This window comes from Larimichthys crocea, chromosome I (assembly GCF_000972845.2).
Source record: "Larimichthys crocea isolate SSNF chromosome I, L_crocea_2.0, whole genome shotgun sequence".
In the NCBI taxonomy this organism is placed as follows: domain Eukaryota; kingdom Metazoa; phylum Chordata; class Actinopteri; family Sciaenidae; genus Larimichthys; species Larimichthys crocea.
The window spans coordinates 63,566-83,487 of NC_040011.1; the positions used below are offsets into that span (position 1 = coordinate 63,566).

The 19,922-nt window shown below is 40.6% G+C and overlaps 2 protein-coding genes across 7 annotated transcripts; one reads left to right on the forward strand and one right to left on the reverse strand.

Moving 5' to 3' along the window:
• The first annotated feature begins 1,210 nt into the window (after window positions 1-1,210).
• On the forward strand, window positions 1,211-5,862 carry LOC104918240 (uncharacterized). Of its 5 annotated transcripts, none has more exons than XR_003462278.1 (11): window positions 1,211-1,752; window positions 2,650-2,800; window positions 2,920-3,166; window positions 3,279-3,555; window positions 3,713-3,890; window positions 3,977-4,053; window positions 4,154-4,286; window positions 4,453-4,701; window positions 4,787-4,958; window positions 5,240-5,358; window positions 5,567-5,862. XR_003462278.1 is itself a non-coding variant. In XM_027277897.1 (11 exons), the coding sequence occupies exons 1-10, from the start codon at window positions 1,456-1,458 to the stop codon at window positions 5,274-5,276; spliced, it is 1,866 nt and encodes a 621-aa protein (XP_027133698.1). In that variant the 5' UTR covers window positions 1,212-1,455; the 3' UTR covers window positions 5,277-5,293; window positions 5,567-5,862. The 5 variants fall into 5 exon arrangements, 1 of the variants encoding a protein (XP_027133698.1); XM_027277897.1 differs by having other exon boundaries at window positions 1,212-1,752; window positions 4,154-4,334; window positions 5,240-5,293; XR_003462277.1 differs by having other exon boundaries at window positions 1,213-1,752; window positions 4,154-4,334.
• Window positions 5,863-10,517: 4,655 nt separating this feature from the next.
• LOC104918238 (interleukin-1 receptor type 2) lies at window positions 10,518-16,866 on the reverse strand. 2 transcript variants are annotated; one of them, XM_010729914.3, is made up of 11 exons: window positions 16,711-16,825; window positions 15,067-15,104; window positions 14,806-14,899; window positions 14,437-14,695; window positions 14,069-14,243; window positions 13,244-13,421; window positions 12,665-12,730; window positions 12,511-12,576; window positions 12,266-12,401; window positions 11,831-11,976; window positions 10,518-11,501 (listed from the first exon to the last, which is right to left on the reverse strand). In XM_010729914.3, exons 2-11 carry the CDS (start codon window positions 15,076-15,078, stop codon window positions 11,356-11,358), a joined length of 1,278 nt encoding a protein of 425 aa, XP_010728216.1. In that variant the 5' UTR covers window positions 15,079-15,104; window positions 16,711-16,825; the 3' UTR covers window positions 10,518-11,355. The 2 variants fall into 2 exon arrangements, with proteins under 2 accessions (XP_010728216.1, XP_010728217.1); XM_010729915.3 differs by lacking the exon at window positions 15,067-15,104 and having other exon boundaries at window positions 16,711-16,866.
• Between the last annotated feature and the right edge of the window lie 3,056 nt (window positions 16,867-19,922).

The following is a 19,922-nucleotide window of genomic DNA, read 5'->3' on the forward strand; positions in this document are numbered from 1 at the left end:
GGCTCTCTGGCTGCATGTCATGTCAGAGAAATGTGAAAAGTAGACAGCGAAAACAGCTTTGAATGAAGAATAGACCATGAACAGACTTCCAAGCAGTTCAAAAACAGTTTGTTTCAAATAAGCACAAATCCTTTGTGATATTATATAGTCAATCAATCCATTTTATTTTAGGATGCAGAAGCACTCTGTTATGTATTATTTAGCCCTCACTACACTTGATATGAGAAAAGATGAACTATAACAGTATTTAACATCTGTGTATAATGTAAATGTTTCTTTTGCCTTGTTGGTATACTCATTCACACATCACATCAATAGTTTTCATTTTTCTATGTGTTGAAGCAACAATACCAGAGGCCAATCAATAACATGAGTAGGGGTCTAGTTTTACTTGTTAACTAGCTACTAATGTTTTATTGCAACAATTAAATTTTTGTTTTGATATATTATTTTAATACAGAACATATTAAATGTCCAAATTGGCCCAAATAGTTTCAGGCTATCCATTTGCTTTCCAAGCTATGTTAAATTGTATTTTTGTATCTCATACAAACATACATCTCATTTAGACAATCAGCTAATTTGTATATTTCACTGAGAAAATTGCATTTGTTGTGTGGTTAATAAATACATATGGAAGATACATATGACATACCTATGTAATATCTTCCAGCCTATATGTAAAAATAATAATAATCTAATGTATTATCTTTTCAGGGGCATTATTGAAATACTTTGGACAGACCTCTGCTACACCAGCTCCATCTACCTTATTGAGTGACATGACTGCTGCTGAAGGGACATCATCTTTATTATTTAGAATATGTTCAATTGTCTTAGCCTCTCAAAATTGTAATACATGATACATTGTTCTAAAATAAAGTTTGTTGTTAATTCAAGTGCATGTGTGTTTTCATTTAGTTACGAGCAGTGTGTGTGATTTGGTGGTTGCCCTCTGAGTGTTTTGGGGCCACACACAAAATGTTGCTTAGGGCCACCAAAATCCTAGGGCCGGCCCTGATCTTTGCCATAACTTGCTAATATATTTCTATATGAGTGGACAGGAGGGTGAGTAACAAACACTTCATCTGACCTCTGTGACAGGTGGACAATATTCATTTATTATTTGTATCCTGAAGTTAAACATGTCCACGTTTATATTTCCTACATGACACAACACGGTCAGAGCGCACGGGGAGAAGGATCGAAGATGCGCGTTTTGTAGTCCGTCTTATGAACTTTGTAGTTTTACCACAGATCACGTCAATAACGTTCGCCGTCGCACAATGACGTAGTACACCGTGGTCATCTTCTCCTACCTCCTTAGGAAGTCTCCTTCACTCCTTTCCTCGAGGCCAGTGAAAAGTGTTTAGGAGGACTTAGAGGTAGTTGTTGGGTTTTTTTACTATTCGACCCGACACCGCCACTTCTTCCCTCACAGAACCCTGCTGCAGCATGACGAGCGTCGGACAGAGGCATGCCAGATGCTTCGTGGTGGGCTGTAAGAACCAGCACAGGTCTCTGTATCGAACCCCAGCTTCAGAGGTGTTACGAGCCGAGTGGATCAAGTTTATTTACGATGGAAAGGTCCCAGCCACAGTCAACAAACACTTATATGTGTGTGCTCACCACTTCGAGCCTTTCTACTTTCACAACCTGGGACAGTACAAGGTGGGACTGTCACGAAAACTGTTCATTAAAGAGCAGGCCGTACCGACACTGCGCGGCGAGGCTCCGGGGGACGTGAAGCAGGTACGCGCGTGTGCTGTGTGTGTTCGAGCCGGTAAACACGAGCTGGGTGTGACGCACACTAACTAACCACTGGTCAGCTGGTTGGATGTCTGTAACATAAACAGCGTAGGTGTTTGTTACTGCTCATCATATGGAGACACAGACACTCCCACCTCCGTCCAGCTTACAGGTGTGCTTCACCTGCGGCAACCGTGTGTTAGCATGGTGTGTGTGTGGGTGTGTGTGGTGCAGCAGTACACACACACAGTGTGTTGTGTATTGGCGTCGCGGTGATTACAGCCATGAAACAGTCAGAGCAGAACTTTGTTCACATTGTTTGTTGACAGTCTGCAGCTCGGCCACACAGTGCACTTACACACGTCATTATGCGACGGCGGATGTTAATGACGTAGGTCTGTGGTAGAACTACAAAGTTCAGAGGATGGACTACAAGACGCGCATCCGAGATTCTAAGTGTTTTTTTTTTATATGCAGGCTGCATAAACGTGGACAACCCGGTGAAAAATATGATAAACATATTCATTATCAACGACAAAGAAACATTTAAATTTAATATGATGTAATAAAGGAATACATTTCACTAACTGAAAACAAAGTGTTTGTCTCAGTGAGAATGATCACTCACCCTCTTGAGTATAATGGTAAGTTCTGGCAAAAGATGGATCATTAATAATCATCAGTACCATGCATGATACTCTGCAGGGTCACTGTCACAGTTAGAGCGGATACTGATGTCATGTTTCATGTTTTCTACATTGAATTGAATGGCCAGAATAACAGCAAACATTGATCTCCAGTCTATCCAGTATAAGTATTTATATATGCAGTGTTTTCTTGATTTTTGTGACATTAGAAAAAAGAAAACATGCATTAAATATTGCTGCCCTTGGTGTTTAGGTTATCACATCTGTACTGTCGCTAAATCCTGCACAGTCTGCACTGCTGGATATGCCACGTGATGTGGCCTGCCAGACGGACCCACCAAAGAGATGCAACGTTGGCACACAGCTGTCCTTGAAGACTCTCAGAAGTCACGTCAGAAGTAGAGGTTTGTCTACCAACACTTTTTAAATTCTGTGACATGATTCCATACTTCATCTAAACTGCTTTTCGTCTTTGCATCACGTGTGACTGATTGGATACGCTGTCTGCTTCTATGTATCACAGCCACGCAGGCAAGAGTGCCCCACACTGAAATTGGTGTTGGCACCACAAGCGAACCACTCACAGCATCACAGAGACCAAGTAAGAGACCTCGCTTCGAAATGGAGGAGGGAGAAGTGGAGGAGGAGGAGGAGGAGGAGGAGGAGGAGGAGGATGAAAGCAGCTTATCTATGGACAAGGAGGAAGCACTGGATGCTACATATGATCCCGCAGACTCCGTCACATCCTCAGAGTCAGAATCAGATACCTCGTGAGTTACTCGAGTTCATCCTAAAAGTTCTGGATTCAACTCCTCTACTTATTATTTGTCTCTCAGATAGGAAGTTCAAACTTTCTTTGTTTTGCTTTTGTCTCTCTAACAGAATGGAAGAGTCAGTTCCTGTCCACAAGACACCGACTTACATCGTCTATGAGAGCTGCCTGCTGGAGCTGTTTGAGACGTGCCCCGTGTGTAAGCGGCCTTCAGACGTGCAGCCAAGGACGATAGGCACATTCCTCAGTGTAGAGCAGAAGTGCCAACATTGTCAGTACACTAGAAAGTGGAATAGTCAGCCTATGCTTGAAAACACTCCTGCTGGGAACCTCCAACTTTCAGCTGCAATGTATGCCACTGGTGCGTCTTTCCTTAATGTAGAAAAGGTAATGGATGATGACTTTATTTATGTTGTACACAATTTAAGATAGCATGCCATGCTGGTAATATTACAGGGGAGAGGAATACGCCCCAGAGCTATTACTGAAACAATAGAAGTAGTGGAGAACTAACATGTCTATCTTGTCTATTCATCCCTCTCAGATCTTCAGGGCAATGCAGTTGAAGATGTTCCAGTATGACACCTTTCGAAGGCATGCCCAGGCGTACATCGAACCGGCCATCGTGCACAAGTGGAAGACAGTGCAGGATCAAATGTTGGAGCAGCTAACTCAAGAGTCCAGTGTTGTCCTACGTGGTGCCATGAGGGTGGACTTAATAGGTACATAATTCTGTCAGCTACATTTAATGTTTTTTTAGAGTAAGGTTACTGGGGAAAAAATACATATGATAACTATAACTCTGTAGGCTATTCTGACAAGGTTGGCAGTTATGCAATGATGGACATGAACAGCAACACTATTGTTGATCTGCAGCTGGTTCAGGTGAGTGATATGATTTGATCTGTGATCAGTTTAACTGTGATGGATAGATAGAAAAGCTGACATGGTTAATCATGCTGCCATCTGTTTTTGTCCTAATCAGAGCAATGAAGTAGGTGGAGGAGACAACATGGAGAAAGAGGGGCTGAAGCGCAGCCTCCATCTCTTGGAGGCATGCGGTGTGAGTCTTGACAGTGTTGTCACAGACTGTGACTCACAAGTCCAGGAATTCCTGAGTGAGGCCAATGTCACACACTACTGCGATGTCCGTCACATGGAAAAAAGTATTGTTTCCCCACACATCGCTTATCTCCAGTATCATAGTGTAAACATGTACATGTACATAAACATATACATACAACTATTTCCATCCTATTTTAAATGCACTGTTATTGTTATCAGGACTGTCCAAAGAACTGGAGAAAGTTTCTCAGGATGGTGATTGCGATGAACTGAAGAACTGGCTTCCCGCTATAAAAAAGCACATTTACTGGACTGCATTGACATCTACGTCAGGGCCAGAGAGGGTGGCTAAGTGGACCTCAATTCTGAATCACGTCCAAGACATCCACACTCACAAAAGCCCTCATTTCCCCCAGTGTGCGCACACACCACACACGTCTGGAGACCAGAGCGAATGGTTGACAGCAGGTGAGTACAGATCATCTGTTACACATCTATTGGATTTTTTAAAACACTTTAAGTGACGACAACTTTTTTTTTTTACTTTTCACAGGAACTCCAGCCCTCTGCAGTCTGGAGAAAGTGTTGACTGGTGAGAAGGTACTGAAGGACGTGGAGAGGCTGAGCGTTCACAACCACATCTCATTGCAGGAGGTTTTTCATAAAGTCAGTCTGCATTTCGTGCCCAAGGACGTCATCTTTCCTTTTGTTGGAATGTTATGCAGGTACATAAATGCATGTATATTGTGACAAAAAAATGAGCAAATCATTAAATAAATAAATAAGCAGCTCGAGCACTGTCAGGCTTCAGTGTCCACAAACAAATAACAGCAAGGTGATGGGTGAAGTAGACAATGGGACCCTGCGGTGTGAGCTATATATTTGTTTATTTCAAAATAAACCATCACTGTCTCAACACTTAGTGAATGTGTACAGTGTATTTATATAAATGCTCTCCACCATAATCCTCATATCTCTATTTCTTCTTCTTATTCTTCTTCTCAAGGTTCTACCTGGCAGAAACAAATATACAAGGAAAGTAAAGGCTAAATTCCACCGGGTACGTGACGTTCTGTGTGCCACCAGAGCTAATCGTGGTTGTTGTAGTCAATCTAGTCAATGAAGGTCAGTCGTCCATTTCAGAAGTGTCCCACAAAGTCAAACAGTGTTTATAGACATGGAAAAAATAAATATATGTGGCCTTTGCTTCAGATCAAATCATGAAAACATGTAAATAACATTTAGTTGTAAAATAGATGTGCAACGCTTCAGCGGGGCTAATAAGTTGGACAATTTCACAATGTATGTCTCTTTGTTTCTTTTTGTCTTACAGATTATGTGGATGAACTGTTGGACCTCTTATTTGAAAAGGTTTTCCCAGATCCTGCACCATATGCAGATGAGCTGCTGAAAATCCCCGTCCCTGAGGATGGCACTGCCAGGGAAGCAGGAAGTGTTAGCAAGCAACATGTTGAAGGTCGATCAAGCACTGATGTGGACCTCTCATAGCTTCTTTAAGCGTCTGAGATCTCTGTCTGTATCCACCTTTTATAGTGCCTGTGTCCATCTTTTTGTTTTATGTATATAAAATGGCTTCTGTGAAGCTAAATAAAATTTTGTATTTTTGCCTACGTGCAGGACTGCTGTACTACATATGTGCAATACATTTTCTGGACATACAACTGTTCACAAAGACACTTACAAACATCACATGCTGCACTACAAGGACTGTATCACCCAAACAAAATACAGTTACTACACCGATTTAATCTGTTCACATGAAGGTAACACCAAGTCCCTGTTTTTATTATATAAGAATATTATCCAAGCCCCGGACTCTCTACCATCCCATCTGTGCTCCATTGCATCCTGTAACTCCCTCATGTCATTTTTTGATGGAAAAAATTAGAAGCTCCATCAACATCTCAGTTCACAACCCCCAGTTTTCCTCCTTCCAGCTCCCCACCACCTCAGAAATTTCAGATCTCATCCATAAGTCTAAGCCATCAACCTGTCAGCTGGACCCTCTCCCCACAGTTCTAGTTAAAGCCCGTCTCCCTTCTCTGGTCCCTCTCATCTCTGCCGTCATCCACTCCTCTCTCACCACTGGAACTGTTCCTACCCGATTTAAAACTGCTGCAATGAGCCCAATTCTGAAAAAACCTGGCGCTGACCCCACCAATTTAAATAATCTACGTCCAATCTGCCTTTCATTTCCAAAATAGTCGCAAGATGGTCGCAACTCAACTCAACACTCATCTATCCAACAACGACCTGTATGAACGGTTCCAATCTGGTTTCCGCTCCCTCCATAGTACAGAAACGGCCCTCATTAAATTCACCAACGACATCCTCATGGCAGCTGATTCCAGGGTTTCCGCGGAGTCATAAAAAGTCATAAATTTCATAACGAGAATTTTAGGCCATAAAAGGTCATAAAAACATTCGGATTTTTCATTCAAGGTCATAAATTACACGTCTTAAATTTATCTGCTTTATCTGCTTTGGTAGACTACTAAAACTACGAAGAAAATACGCTGCGAAGCATTTCAGCCAATCAAAAACATTTTCGTATGCAGATCGCTTATCCTGACAATTTCGCCTGTAGTTCTATCTGAGGAAATCTGGCTGGTAACATACTATTCCAGAACTACAAGGTCCATTAATGCGGCAGTGCATCGTAACAGACGTCAGTCGTCGTAAGGACTTTCGCATAACTCGCGCGCGAGAAGAGCCCTACTTCATGTTCTCTGGTGGCAAACGGTTATCGGTCTCCCTACCTCATCGCATTTATGTAGGTCGTGGGTCTGATTAATTGACTTTGAACAATGGGAAAGTGTACGTTTAACTTGGCATGGCTCGACGATGATGAGATGAAGAGATGGCTAAAGCCCGTCGCGAACAACAAATACCAAGCATTTTGCACCCTCTGTAAGAAGACGTTGGAGCTCGCCAGTTTAGGCTTAAAAGCCTTGCATTCACACGCGAAATCGGAGCGGCATCAGTTATCGGTAAAAGGTCTTCAGCGGGTGCAGGCAATCACTCAGTTTTGTTCTCCATCACTGCCTGGTTCAAGCTCATCGCGTGATTCCGGTTGTCCCACTCCCGCTACATCCAGTCGGCCTTCCACATCCAGTGCCACTGGGACTTTCGGATCAACCGCCACCTTGAAAGCTGAGGTCCTGTGGGTGTTGAACACCATTACGAAACACCAGTCGTACCGAGGGAACGAAGACATTTCCGAACTATTCCAAACGATGTTCCCAGACTCGGACATCGCCAAGACCTTTACATGTGGTAAAGATAAAACCTCATACATTGCACGGTTTGGCTTGGCAGAATTCATTAAACAAGACCTCGTCTCCAAAGTAACGGGGCCTTACGTTATCATGTTTCAAGCTTCAGTTGAGAGGGGGTTCTCCGTTAACAAGGAGGTTGAGACGGATAACATGCACGAGGAGACCATGGTTGCACACAGGCTTGTGTGCGATTATGTGGATTTGCATGGCGGGGTGACCAAAGTTCCCCTCACAAAGGAACTGCTGGTCTCGGTGGGGGCAGCCAGGTCAAGATACCGTGTCTTTCTTGATCAGCAGCGTGCAAGGAAGGAGGGTGAGGCACGAACACAGAAAAGGAAGCTGGCAGAGGACTATTTGACTGACCTCAAGAAAAAGAGAACCACTGTCCAAGAGGTTTGCACCTGCCTCACCACAGAGGCTGACAAGCTGGCCGAGGAAGCAGAGGGCAAATCAGGGTCAAAGATGGCCCAGCTACTTTCAAAATCAAATGCCCTCAGACGGGCAAGCAAGGACAAAATGACTGAGTTAAAAAAGGTTGAGGAGGAGATCACCATTAAGGCGGAAGAACTGAGGTACATGTAGACTGACTGACTGACTGACTGACTGACGACTTGTTAGTGTGAAAGGTACTGGTCAATATACAATTTGTTGATATACAATTTGAAAAATATACAATTAACTGATGAACGGACAGACGGACTGACTTGACTGACGAACTGATGGACGGACAGACGGACAACTTGTTAGTGTGGAAGGTACTTTGGCGATATACAATTTGTTGATGTACAATTTGAAAAATATACAATTTGTTGCTGTCAATAAAAAAACTTGTTGCTGTAAATAAAAAAAAACTAGAAAGGAATTTTAATGACTAATATGTTTTTTTAATAGTTCGTGTAGGTCATAAAATTAAATCAAAATGGTCATAAAAAGGTCTTAAAAAGTCATAAATTTGACTGACTAAACCCTGCAGACACCCTGTGATTCTGGTTTACTCTCCATCCTCATCCTCCTCGACCTGACTGCAGCATTTGACACCATCTGTCACACCACCCTCATCAATAGACTTTCTTCCATTGGTATCACTCAGGCTCCTCTAAACTGGTTCAAATCTTACCTTACCATGCCGCACCCAGTTCATTCAGCTTAAAACTTTCACATCTCAGCCTTCCTCTGTTCTTCGGGTTCTGTCCTGGGGCCACTCCTCTTCATCATTTATCTCCTCCCCCTTTGTAATATCTTACACAAATATAACGTAAGTTTCTACTGCTACGTGGATGACACCCAGCTCTACCTCGCCAGTAAACCCACCTCAAACCTCCCGCCCTCCTCCCTTACTGACTGCTTGACAGAAATAAAATCCTGGTTCACCTCAAATCTACATTGAACAGTGACAAAACTGCGGTCCTCCTCATTGGCTCCAAATTAACATTATCCAAAACTGGCATCAACCCCCTCCATCCCTCCCTTACTCCTCATACCACTGCCATCCAGCCTCACCCACAAATCTCTCCATAAGCTCCAAGTGGTCCAGAATTTTTAAATTGTTAAATGTCCCAAAGGCTACTCCGACTGACGAGTAGGTGGGCAGTCACCTCCTTTCGGTGTCTGAGTTAACGCCCCAATTGGTTGTCAGGTATGGAAGCTAATTTAAATATCCCATCTTAAAATCAGCCTAAAATGTTCCAGCATAAAATGTAATATTATAACATTTAAAGCATTCAGTTCATACCATTTATGTCATAAAGTGTCATATCCTATGATAGGTGTTGTTTCTCAACACTTTTGATGGTCATTTTTAGTTTTTATAGATTAATTAAGTGAAAATAAATGACCCCACGAGCAACACAAAACACTGCACTTTTCAATGAACTTTTTATTCAGGGTTAAACATTCCATTCTCCAAAGTGTCAGGAAAAACACAAATCTAGCAACCATTCAAATATTTATTCTTCAAATTAACAATGTGTTCCACACTTTATTTAGTTGCCTACCTCACACAGACATACACGCACAGCGGCAGGTCAGTGGCAGCTGTGCCACACAGTGGCAGTGGTTGAGAGATTATTTAAGAAGACCTCGCAAATGAATGCCTCGACAGGTCAGTGGCAGCTGCCTCAGATACTGGCAGCTGCTGCTGCCACGAATTGAGCCAGCCCTTGCTGCATATCCTTGCACCACCATATCTCTCAGATCTTCTCCATGTTGCTGCTCCCCCTCGCTCCCTCAGATCTTCCTCTTCCATTCACCTGACTGTCCCCTCTGCCCGTCTCACCACCATGGTGAGCAGAGCTCTGGAACTCTTTACCCCCATAAAGAACATGAACTCACTCTCACAATTCAAGTCCGCACTCAAAACCCACCTGTTTAAAATTGCCTTTTCCATCTGACTGAGTCAATTGCATTGTCCTATTGTAAGCTGTTTTTAATGTTGTATTCTTGTAATTTGGTATACTTCTATGGTTCTTTTTGTTTGTTATTTGGTGTCTACTTTTATTTATTGTAAGGTGTCCTTAGGTGACAGAAAGGTTCCAATAATACAATGTATTATTATTCTTATTATTATTATTATATTATTTTATCCTATTATTATATATTATTATTATATATTATTATTACACTTTTCAGAAGTGTTGGTGTTTGTTGTAAGAGTCATGACAATAAAAAATGACTGTGTGTGTGATTTTTTTTGTTAACTGTACATGTTAACAAGTAACAAATATGACCAATGTAAGATAGAACAGTATTTTATTATATTTTAATCCTTGCTCTTCTTTTTTATTATAACAGTGGACCATCTATTTGCATAAAGAACTTACTGCTCTGTTCCCCTTCTCTGTAGATACTGAATACTTTCTGTAGGGAGAACACATTAAAACAGGTTCAACGGCATGTTGATCCACCATGCATACTGTAGGTTCTGAACCTGATGTTGCCCCGTAACCTAAATTAGAAAAGGTAAATCGCGTCGGTTTAAAGAGATTATAACAGCATAATTACAACTTTATTCACCATGGATTTATTCTTCCTGTAGCAGATATTCTTGGGTTGTGTTTACATTGTTGCACAACTCCCACAAATCCACCTGTGCCAGGACAGTTGGGTGTAGTTTATTTTGAATGAGGTTATCAAATTGTTTTTGATAACCTGCATACACACATATACACATCCAGTGGTCCACCTGTAAAATCGAATGCAATCCAGGACAGCGATTAAGCCATGAAGCCCCTCACGTTTGTAAATGGGGAAGACAAAACATTGAACTCCAGTTTGAGACCACTGCAAACTATGACAATTATAATAAACATATAGTTTAATACCTCTCTGACAGTGACATTATTATCTGTGTGAAGGCAGAATTTATGGCTGAGCTGTCCTAACGCAGTGGGCACTGAGCGTATTTTGACTCTCAGACATAAAGACAGAATAACTAAATAAAGAATAAAATGAGTTCACATGTACAGATGTTGCCATCGTAGAAGCCTTTACTGAATTTGACCAAATCTTAGACTCTGTTTGGTGACTCCACATTACATTTAAACAGGATATGAAAGAACATTTTGATGGCTGTGACTGTATAAATACACCAAATAGATTGAATTATCACATCAGACATATAATATCAAAAGTAACAAAAATTCCCAGTGTAATTTTCATGTCGCTGAAGCTCAACGCAGCTACTGATTTAAAAAAGGAGTGTTGAACATCACTGTACAACTTCACACGCACAATGAATGAAACACTGATGTGAACAGCACACACACTGTAACAGTAAACACATTAAAGGTCTTTGTTTGTGGACGGAGTGCATAAACCAGCAGAGTTAGAAGGTGCTGCTCTGCCGAGCCAGAATGTAATCCATCTTCTTTTTCCTTTTAGGCTTGAAGAGTACGTAGAAGAAGATAGAGACCACAGTTAGGAAGAAGCACACGGCCACCGCAGCTACCACCAGCCATGTAGACGAAGAGTCTGTGGAGGGAAGAGAGGGACAAAGGTAAATGCATGTTTTGATGTTTTAATAGAGACCATACTGTTGTCTTTTATCGTGGATATGTGTATTATAGCTTGGACTGGCTTTGGTAATGATAACATTTAGTTACTGGCTGAGATCTCGTGAACCGTGAAGATTTTTTGTCTCGCATCCAAAAAGCTTCTTCAGTTCTGACTGACTGTGTGTTTCAAGAATTTAAATCATAAGTATTTTATGTGTCTGACCTGATTTAAGGAAGATTTACATGCTTAACTAAAGTTACACACACACACACACACACACACACACACACACACACACAACTCACCCTCTAGCTGAAGCTGTACGATGACTTCCTGCATCCCTCCTTGGTTCTGAGCGACACACTTCAGCTCTGTCTTCACATCTTCTTCAGTCACCGATACAAAAATTAGCCTCATCTCAATCTGGCAGCTTTCAGACACCCTGGTTACCCTGGAAACAATGAGATGAACAAGTCACGTGGCTATATACGATATACCTCAAGGCTGAAATGAGGAAAGACGTTGATGTAATAATACTCTTTAATCACAGGTTGAGAGGGGACAAAATGAAGAAGGTTATGGGGTTGTGTTATAGCAGTATAGTCACACTGGATAAATGGGAAAATTAAGCTGACTACTTCTTTGAAAGTTTTTGAATTTGAGTGTAACATCTGACACCTTTCAGCTTCAGAAAAGTAGTCTGTGCTCTTTATACGAGGCAAAAACAAATCAGCATTTACCTCCTTCCCCCCTGTAGAGCCCGGTCATCAAGGTATGATGACGCCACCGATTGGCCATCGACCAGCCATGTGACCACAGTGGAATCGACCATTTCACACTCAGTGAGCACCGTGCAAAACAGCTCCAGTCCTGAACCTGAACGAAGCCAGAGATGAATGGACATTACACTTCTATATGTAAGATAGTCCATCTGCTCACTAAAGCATTAAGCATGAGAATTAATATCCATTATATTATCACTCACCATGAGAACTTTCAAATATGGTTCCATTGTTTGGCGACATGATCACAGGTGGTAGAATTATTGGAGCTAAGACAAAAAGAAATGATTGTGTACAGGGGAGAATCGCAGAATCCACAAGTAAAAAAATAAACACAAACAGATCCCAAAAACTCACTGTGAACAGTGCTGCTGCTGCTCGTGGAGGGGTCAGGGTCAGTGGTAGCAATTGTAGGGTCAACACCTTAATACATACACACACATTTAGACAAGTGCAAACACATCTCACACAAACAACTCTTCAAATGACTTATTTCACACAAGAATAACAATAACCGGTGGCAGGTATCTGAGTTTTCTGCATCTTGCGTGAGCTTCAGCAAAGTCAGTGTGTTGCACCTGTTCGGCCAGTAGAGGGCAGGGCATGCCAAAGATTTATGCTGTGATTGCGAGGAAGTAAACTAACAAAGTCTCCAGTTAATCACTTTATATGGTTATTACTTATCTGACCATTACTGACTTCGCTTGTTCAGTTCTTCAGTTATTTTTTGCATTTTTATCATTGAAGGAAGCAGAAATTCAACATTATTGGAGGGATACTGGCATGTGTAGATAATAAACACTACTGTAGATAACAAATCATCTGATTTGATTATTCATAATTAGGTTTCAAAATGAAACCTGCACTAGAAAAGTCTCTCAGAGAAAACTCTTAGCGATAAGGTCTGGTTTAACCTTCACGCATGACATCACCCACCTTGCACGTGGAGACGGATGACTCTGCTCACTTTGTACTGTTGGCTGTTGATGAGCACTCTGAGCTGGCAGGTGTAGATACCTGCATGGTATCGCCTCACAGCAGGGATCATTAGGTCACCTGTATCCCGGCAGAATGAGCCCCCTCTGCCCAGCTTCAAGCCAGCAGGGCGGGAGTCCTGTCAGGAAATAACATACTGCATCACTCACAGTGATGGAGGAAGACACTGACAGGGTGGAGATCTAGCTGGGCCCTCCCTTACATGAGTTTTTGGTTCAGTTTCAACAACATGGAAAGATGTCATCACTGTGGCAACAACATATTAACTCTGTTGTAGTAACACCTCTCCTACAGTGTCCAGTAACATACTTCACTGTGTCGCACTAAATATATAAAATGTAGATCATGTACTGTAAATAAACCTTAAACAGCTTTAAACATGTTATCACAGCAGCCATTTAGACGAACTAGGAGGGTCAACACAGTGTTACCAATGAGACTAATTAAGGTTCTGTCCATTCATTGCAGATCTTTTCTAATTCCTAAATTATTTCTACAAGTGTTATTTTTTATGTTGTGTCTAAATACCTTCAAAAAGAAGAAAATGTTTCTGCACTAAATCAACAAAATGTTTTTACAAAGACCTTGAAAAAAGTTGATTTCTACCGGAGATTGGTTCAAAGTTCAAAAGTTTGTAACAAGGCTCTGGTTCAAACACACGTTGAATTCTAGTCAGCCTGTTGATGAAATGATTGAAGCGTGTAACAGAGTAAAGGATAGAAAACATATCTGCTGTAAGAGTTTACAGCGTGCTGGTCCTCTCACCTTGTACCACTCTATCAGGCTGTCTGTCTTGTTGAAGTCATCTAGAGATGGACACGTTAACTTCTCATTCTTTCCCACAGTGGCTGACATCGGATAGGACAGTTTCTCCATGTCAACAGAGCTGGACTCATACACATGCAGCGTGATACTCCCAGTTACACAGTATGTTTCATTTCTGGAGAAGTGAGCAAACAGATATTCAACCAAAGGTGACAGGAAGGTGTTTCTTCAACTATAAGGTTTGAATGCTGGCTCTATGATGGCAGGCCACTGGCCACTGAAGTGGGATTAACCGAAACGTTTCAAAGATGCTGTTTGGTAGCTCACATTGAAATGGAGGCAAGAGGAGAGACACTGCCTTTGCCTACCTGTAGGTGCAGATGTATTCCCCAGAGTCTGAAGCCTCAGCTGGAAGGAACCACAGCTGTTTGTTACTCTGCTGGACTCGCCCCTCGCCCTGATAGCTCACACCGTCTGTCCCATTGTCCTTGGTGATGATGTACTTGGCTGCTGGGGGAGCGATGTTGCGTACTTCAAGCACTCTAATGAATATTGGGAAGGAGAGGATGATTGCTTCACCCTCCACTCTGAATATCTCCACCTCTGGAGACACCAGGTAGCAGCCATCTGTAGAGGACACAGCACTCCAAAACTAAATTCTTCTACACATACACATATAACAGACATATATACATATATGCCTGTAAAAAAGTATATCTTTATACATAAATGCTCACCTTTCATAGGAAGAGGAGGTAATGAAGGTCTTCCATAAACATATTGGATGATGACTACAGCAAAGATTAGTACCAAGTGGACCATGATGCCAGTCTGCAGTGACACAAAAATAATAATATAATAAAATAAAAGATCCGCTGACAAAATGTAGTGATGTCTCACTTGTGGCCTCCTGACAGAGCAGGGTTTGTTCTGTTGCTTTTAGTGGCAATTATTGAGTTTAATACCAGCAAATAGAAGCTAAAGTGTTGGTAACAAACCTCAGCAACCATAACAGAAGGCCACTTATCTCAGACACCTAAAGGAGGAAACAAAGCGAGAGTCACGCCTAGCACTTCGATTTTGCTGATGTTTCCTTAAGTGCCTTTGAGGTTTAATCAGGTTTTAGCTTCTATTTAAACTCTTGTGTAGATTAAAACTTGTGACATCACGAGTCGTCATTGAAATCCGGCACTCCCCCCATGCTCAGCAGCCAAATTTAACCGCAGGGGTTTACCAACAGCAACGCGTGAGGTGAGTCACTTAATGTGGCTAATATATATCAAAGGTCAGCAAAAATGACACTCCCAACAATAATAGAATAAAAAAATGCATTTTTTTTGTTTTTAAATACTTAATATAATAATAATTAAACATAAAAACTTGTCAACACACTTTTCAGAAAATATGAAACTGAATAGATTCATAGTTTGTCTCTGTATTAAAGAACTGACTGTTGATTTTAGGAGTAATAAATACAAATGTAATGGTGCTACAGATCTAGCAATTATATATGATAGACAAGACTACTAATACTCTATTAGCAGTAATAGACAATATATTTACTGTTGCAATATATTCTATTCTAACATCTTAATTTAATACATTCTATAGAGTATTTGGTTTCTGCTCCACATTAATCTTCTCTCTCACTTAATCCTGGATTTGTCAGACAGGAAGGTAAACTCTTGTGCTGGTCATTTTTGCTGCAGTTAAACTATCATTTCCATGGAAACAAGCTGATTTTCACTTCTGCTTCTGTCTCTTCACATGTTCTTACAGAGACCAGCTAACAGAAGGCATTTTCCTGGGAAGTCTTTGGGTCAGTGTGTCATCACAGGGCAATCCCATTACAACGACGACATCTGTGGGAGTGTCGTCATTGTAATGGAATATGTATACACATGAGTCAAAAGCGAGACATTGCCTTGGATCAAATGGAAACTTGTCGCATGGATCAATCAAAGTCATACCTGACTTTATTTTTTATGACTTCATTAATGACATTCAGTCATATTGTACTGTTTCCACATTATATAATCCAAAGACAATACTGTATGTGAGGGTTTAACTCTCTGTCTAATAAGATAATGAGCCAGGTTCAACAGTCATGCTGCAGTTAATTAACTGCCTTTGCATTTACTGTCAGTATTATGTTGTGTTTCTATTATAAACCAAGTACATGTCCACAAAGAATATTTTCTGTATATCTACTTTCATTTTGTCGAAAGTATATATGCATTTTTGAATAAATCTCAAGCTGTTGTAAAAGACTGTATACAGTCGTAGTAGTGCCAACAATATTTAAAAGTATCAATGTACTACAATGTAAAAATACTGCATTCATATCAGCATGTATAGAAATAGAAATATGTAGGCCCTATAAATAAACTGTATACAGTATAATACATAAAAGTAATACTATTTAACATATTACCATATAATGCTAAATCATATAAATACACACATTTAGTAAATATACTACATTTCAAAAACATGAATGCATTGTATATCATTTCAATATAATATTTACATACATCTATACTTAATGTATCTCTCTCTCTCTCTCTCTCTCAGACATGTGCACAGACATGTGCATATATGAATGTATGCATATGATTATACACACAGCAGTGTATACTCACTGTGTACAGGTGAGCGCGGTGGCCCCGGCAGTGTGACGGTGATGACAGGCAGATGTGGTGACAGCGTGGACTGTGGCAGCATGTGGTCAGCTTCCTGTCAGTTCAGGGGGAACCTTCGCTCTCTTTTCAAGGTTCCCACCCCCCTCAGATGGAAATTTCTCAGGTTTCCCAATGTAACGCAGTGTACTGTACAGCTCACCACTCATGCCTGCTGACTCCTCAGCCGACACATACACACTATACACACACACACACACACTGTGTATTTGGGGCTTTGGGGCGTTTTTTGCCACTGCAGATTTGCAGTTGGTCTGCAAAATGCAGTTGTCTAGTTTGACAAGTGTTTAACTGTTGCTGTTCCTCTGGCATCATCTGCCTCTTGCGTCAGCAGTGGACATGTCTATGTTTGTTTGAGCACAAAGAGCCCATAAATACATGCCTGTTACACACACACATACTCCAACTATCCACCCATGAGATGTGTAATTGTTTTTGGTTCTGAAAACTACTGAAATGGTCATCAGTTTAACTTTGATCAAATCTTTTTTGCTATCTTATTATTTAATTAGCAAGTGATTACCCCTTTTATCAGTCTTTATGCTAAGCTAATCGCCTCCTGGCTCCAGGTCCATTCTTGACACAAAGACATGAGTGTGCTGTTAGTGTTGGTTTGGGTTACCTGGGGTTACTTTTTTGTTGTCTTCTGAAAAAGCTAATTATTATGTGGCTATCTTTCTCTATGTTTAAAAAAAGTATTTATATTATCAATTGTGTTATTTCATTATTATTGTTTCTAAACTTCTTTGTTTCCATAATTTAGCACATTACTTAAGACTGTACATTTCTGGCATTCTGATGAGTTTTCATTTTTAAGCGAATATTTGACAAAGACAGCATTCACCACATGCCTCTTACTTCACAAAAGCATCTGTTTCTGTTGCATGTGCTGATCATTTGATGCAGTTGATCATTTGATGTGGGCCTACTAGCTCCAGAGTTGTTGAGTCATGTAACTAGAGTGCTAACTATTTCTTTGGATGAGTAGCACAGCTCACAGCCTGTTTCTTAAGCCTTAATACCTCATGATAGGTGAATAACAAGCAAGCCATACAGTAATGAAATGTGCGACACTCCCTATTTTTTTGGCTTGTGGAGCAGAGTGTGATCATGTGCACGTTGACCAGTTTAAATGACATTTGATATTGCGTTAAGGGGAAACTCGAGTGGGTGGCAGGGTGGAGAAGTTTTAAGTAACGGTTGCTCCCAGCCTTGCCTTGAGAAAAGGTTTAAACTTGCTCAGAGTTCAGGTTTGGTTATTTTTAATTCATTATGAATCATCATGAATTTGATATAATTTTCTATCTGACTGACTGCATCAGTGCATGTTGTGTTGCAAGGAGGGTAGATCAACAATCCCCAGTGGGAAAATATACATGGACAAGCTAGTTAGTTGGGTTAGCCTGGCAAGCTAACAGACTGTTATGCATAAGATACATATACTGTAAACAGGTTTAATGTGGATGCAAAAATAAAAAAAATATATATATATATATATATATATATATATAATTATATCTTATTATATATCTATATATATATATATATAAAATAATATATATTCATAACATTAATGTAGAGAAATGCTTGGTTTACATAATACACATTGAGTGGATAGATTGCAGACTGTGGCTCAGCAGGTCGTCCACTAATCAGATGATCGGCGGTTCGATCCCTGGCTCCTCCAGTCTATGTCGAAGTGTCCTTGGGGAGAATACTGTGTGAATGTGTATGAATGGTTAGCTCCTAAAACTGATGAGGCAGCATGGCATGGCAGTTAATGCCACCAGTGTGTGAATGTGTGTGAATGGGTGAATGAGATATGTAGTGTAAAGCGCTTTGAGTAATACTAGAAAAGAGATATATAAGTACAGTCCATTTACCATTTCTGGCTCTTTATTTAAATAAATGATTTGTTTTAAATAATAGTCAGGGATTTTCAGAAAATGAAAGCTTAGCAGTATGAGTCAAAGAAAGATGAGCGGGACAAACTGTGGAGAGCCTTGTAGTATGTTGGTACTTTTTTTTAAAAGTCAGCAATTAAGTTTTTACTCAAATAGCATCCTGTAAAAAATGGCATAATAGACCTTTTTCAGAGCAGCACCCTGACTCTGTCTGACCTGAATGGACTTAAACCTTCATTAGTATCAGTGGTAACACCTCATGTTAAAATTATGGGAATTTTAAAGAAAACCCCTTAAATAAGGAGGAGCGGATTCAAAGTATCAAAGTTTAAGATGAATTTATTGTTCTTCTTCAAGAGGAGCTTTCACAGTGCAACACACTAAATTGGTTACAGAGAAAAAGGCTCCCTGAGGAGCTCTGACAGTTGGTATATCCCCAGACAGCATATCCCCAATCTAGATGTCACCTCTGTGACCTGTCCCTGGCCCTCATTCTATTCTGGAATTCCTCTATTTATACATTAACCTGAACTTTACCTTACCCTGCCAGTCTCAGTAAAACATTATTAAAGGGAGGTACCCTCAAGACATGTAATAAATAGGAACAAACACTGTATAAGTTAAAAACATCTAAATAACAGTGTAACCCTAATTTTTATAACAAAAATGGCTGCTGTGAAAAAGGTCTGAAAAAGTGGCTCCATCTTAATGACATACTGAATTTGTACTGAAATTTCTTTTTTACATAAAAAGAACTTTGTCTTATTTAGTGTACATATTTGATTCCATCTGTTCTAATAAGAGAACCAATAAGTTACGTTGGTGAGTGTGCGTACTGTAGCAGGCTATTGCTAAACAGTCAAATTCTTGGATACTCGATGTAATGGACTGTGAAACAAACTGTACCAGAAGAAGACAAACTTGCTGCTCAGCTAACCATCCTTATATAAACAGATGTTTAGAGGCAGCTGTGTGAGTCACTGTCTTGTTATCTCCGTGCGTAGAAACTAGTATGTCCACCATTGTGCCTTCTTGCATTACTCACTGGGATGCACATATCGATCATGACTTAGCATGTTTCATTGCGGACCTACTCATGCAGATGACATAAGCTCTCTATGGTGATGAAAGCTGTACAGTATTGTGGCTGTCATGGAAATCCCATCAGAGGGGTTGCTGGTTGGATCGTGGATCTTGTTGAAGTGATGCTGTATCCCGTTTTATTCATTATTCTGTGTTAACATAGATGTT